Source organism: Octodon degus, unplaced genomic scaffold (assembly GCF_000260255.1).
Source record: "Octodon degus isolate 3935 unplaced genomic scaffold, OctDeg1.0 scaffold00008, whole genome shotgun sequence".
NCBI lineage: Eukaryota > Metazoa > Chordata > Mammalia > Rodentia > Octodontidae > Octodon > Octodon degus.
In genome coordinates, this window is record NW_004524584.1 from 9,345,133 (window position 1) to 9,347,715 (window position 2,583).

Below are 2,583 nucleotides of genomic sequence, written 5' to 3' on the forward strand. Positions count from 1 at the left end.
GCACAACTTTTGTTAGGGTGTATGCCTTGTCTTAAGAGGAACTTGCCAAACTTGATTACTTGCTTTCTGAGTTTTACTAGCTCGGTCTCTGGGAGACAACAGAAGGGGAAAATGAAATCCAGTATTTGGCTTTTCAGGCCCTGCTGGTATCAGTCTCCTACGAAAAGCAAGGAGGAAAGTGCACACTCACCACTGTCACAAACTTCAGCTCCTTGGCTTGCACACCTCTGTCGGGCCAGAGGCCAAGCAGAAGCAGGAGGCCGAGGCTGAGGCTGGCCCGGGTGCCACCGCACAGGGCAGCTCTCATGCTGGGCAGAGCCGATTCTGGCAGGAGTCAGGAGGTGTTGCTCACACTTCAGAAGCCTTTAGAGAGGGAAGCAAGCTCTTTAATCAAAGGATTGACAGAGGAGGAGGAGCCAGCCACACATAAATAATAAAAATTCCAGGCAGCTAGGGGCAGAGCTTGGCATATAAATAATGCCATGTAATTCTTGAGTTCCAGATTGCAATCTCATCTATTTCAGTAAGAACTCAGAGGCTCAGAGAATGGAAGCCATTGCTCAGGGTCACAGAGCATGCAGGCAGACGTTTATTTTCTTGTTTTTAGTTTATCTTTTTGTCCCCTAATCTTGAGCATTGAACTCAGGGGCTTGTGCTGGGTCACACATCCAGTCCTTTATGTTTCTTTTAAATTTTGAAACAGAGTCTTATTAATTTGCCCAGGTGGGACTCAAACTTGTCTCAGTTCCTCAGGTGCTGAGATTATAGGTGTGTTTACCTTTATATTTTCTTTAGATGAATGCCATGAAGCATTGGCTCTGTGGCTGGCACTTTGGAAAGGATTAAACCCTGACTTTAGAAGTCATAGTCCAACAAAACTCACACTTTTGGAAATTCACAATTCTTAGAAAAGGTTGGGCATGAATGTGCATGCCTGTAAACTCAGCACTCAGGAGGCAGGAGGATTACCATGTGTTCGAGGCCAGCCTGAACTAATAGTAAATTCAAGTCCAGTCTAAACTACACAGGGAGGGAGACCCTGTCTCAACAAACAAAGGAAGAAGCAACCAAAGAAAACAAAACAGAACAACTCCTCCCCCATAATTCTAAGAAGAGAAATCTGAAAGAAATTACCATATACTGGCATATTTGGGGGCTTTTTCCATTACCAAACATGATATCCAATTTTTAAAATCTCTTATTTACTTAACAATGATGTTTAAAAATAGAAGAGAAAAAAGGAAGCACAAATTTATGCTGAAGACGTTAGCCACATCTTAAGATATTTGTGAATCACTTGTGCTGCCTCAAAATTAGGACTCAAAGTCCCTCTCTAAATCTGACACAAGTTAAAACACCAAGAAACCAAACAAGCCCACAAGCCTGTTATCAGTCATCAACCTTGGTCATCAGCCTTTCCTTCTGGTGAGGCACACATTGGGCACCCCAGTCGTGATCTCATTGGGGACGCTACAAATGAAGATGATCTGGACTAATGGAATTTTGCTTTCCTTTTTTTCCAAACTATGAGTCCCATCCTAGGTTAAAATAATACAGACCTGAAGGTGCACTCTGCAGGAGTTTTGGGTATAGCTGCTGCTTCCGGGGGAGCAGGAGAGCAATGGTTTTCCCATAACCTATTTCCTGGTACCTTACACCTACCCGAGTCAAGTGGTGCCTGTTGTGATTGTGGCACGCTGTGTGTGGGAGAGCCACGGTTCTCCCAGTGTTGGGAAATAAGGGAAAAATCAGCGTGCATGTGGTACATCACACACTCAAGGGTGAGTGAGCTTCTCTTTGCCAACACATTTTCCACTTGCCTGTCCCTACTGTCATTTTCAGTGAGTGAGATTCTTGAGGAGAGGGATACAAAGCAAAGGAAATGAAGGTTGAATGTCCCAGACAGATGCAAAGTTGCCACACTAATGCTTTTTGTGCTTACCAGGAGACCTGAAAAGGGACCCTCCATCAGTTGGTTCCAGTTCCCAGGCTTCTTTCTGATCAATGCCCTTCAATGGCACCAAATGCCTAATCCTATTGAGTGTCTTCTTTCTTTCTTTTTTAGCCTCACTCCCTGTTTTTTCTGTCTCCTTCCTTGTCTCACCTTTGGATTGATGGCTGAAACTATTTTAGCTACAGCCTGGGCACTAATGATCTGTGTCTCTAATCTGCCTGTGCAATTTCATGGTTGGATAAAGCTTTCTTTTTTTTTTTTTTTTCCCTTGGTTTTCTTTCTTTTTTTTTTTTTTTCCAATTTTTTTTTTTTTTTCTTTTTTCTTGCTTTTCTTTTTGGGATAAACCTTTCTGACCCAGACCGTACTTCCTCTTGGGTGTCTCCCCTGGATGCTTCTAGCCTTATGAGGAAGAACAACGGTAATAGTGAAGGTTTTCTGAGATAGGCAGACAAGCACTGCTTGGTTTGTTTATTTATTTGATACAGGGTCTCGCTACACAGCCAGCATGGCATGTAGTACTAGGGATCAAACCCAGGTCCTTGTGCTTGCAGGGCAGGCATTTAGACCACTGAGCTGTCTCCCTAACCCACAAGTGCTACATCTCAACTCACACTGACTTTCAGCTGAA

General features: G+C 43.6%; 1 protein-coding gene across 1 annotated transcript in view; it reads right to left on the minus strand.

Moving 5' to 3' along the window:
- Window positions 1-363, minus strand: part of Acpp (acid phosphatase, prostate) — a 52,494-nt gene extending 52,131 nt beyond the window's left edge. The window contains exon 1 of the mRNA XM_004625018.2: window positions 191-363. Coding sequence (XP_004625075.1) covers window positions 191-307 — 117 coding nt within the window. The 5' untranslated portion in view covers window positions 308-363. The remainder of the gene's footprint in view (window positions 1-190) is intronic.
- Between the last annotated feature and the right edge of the window lie 2,220 nt (window positions 364-2,583).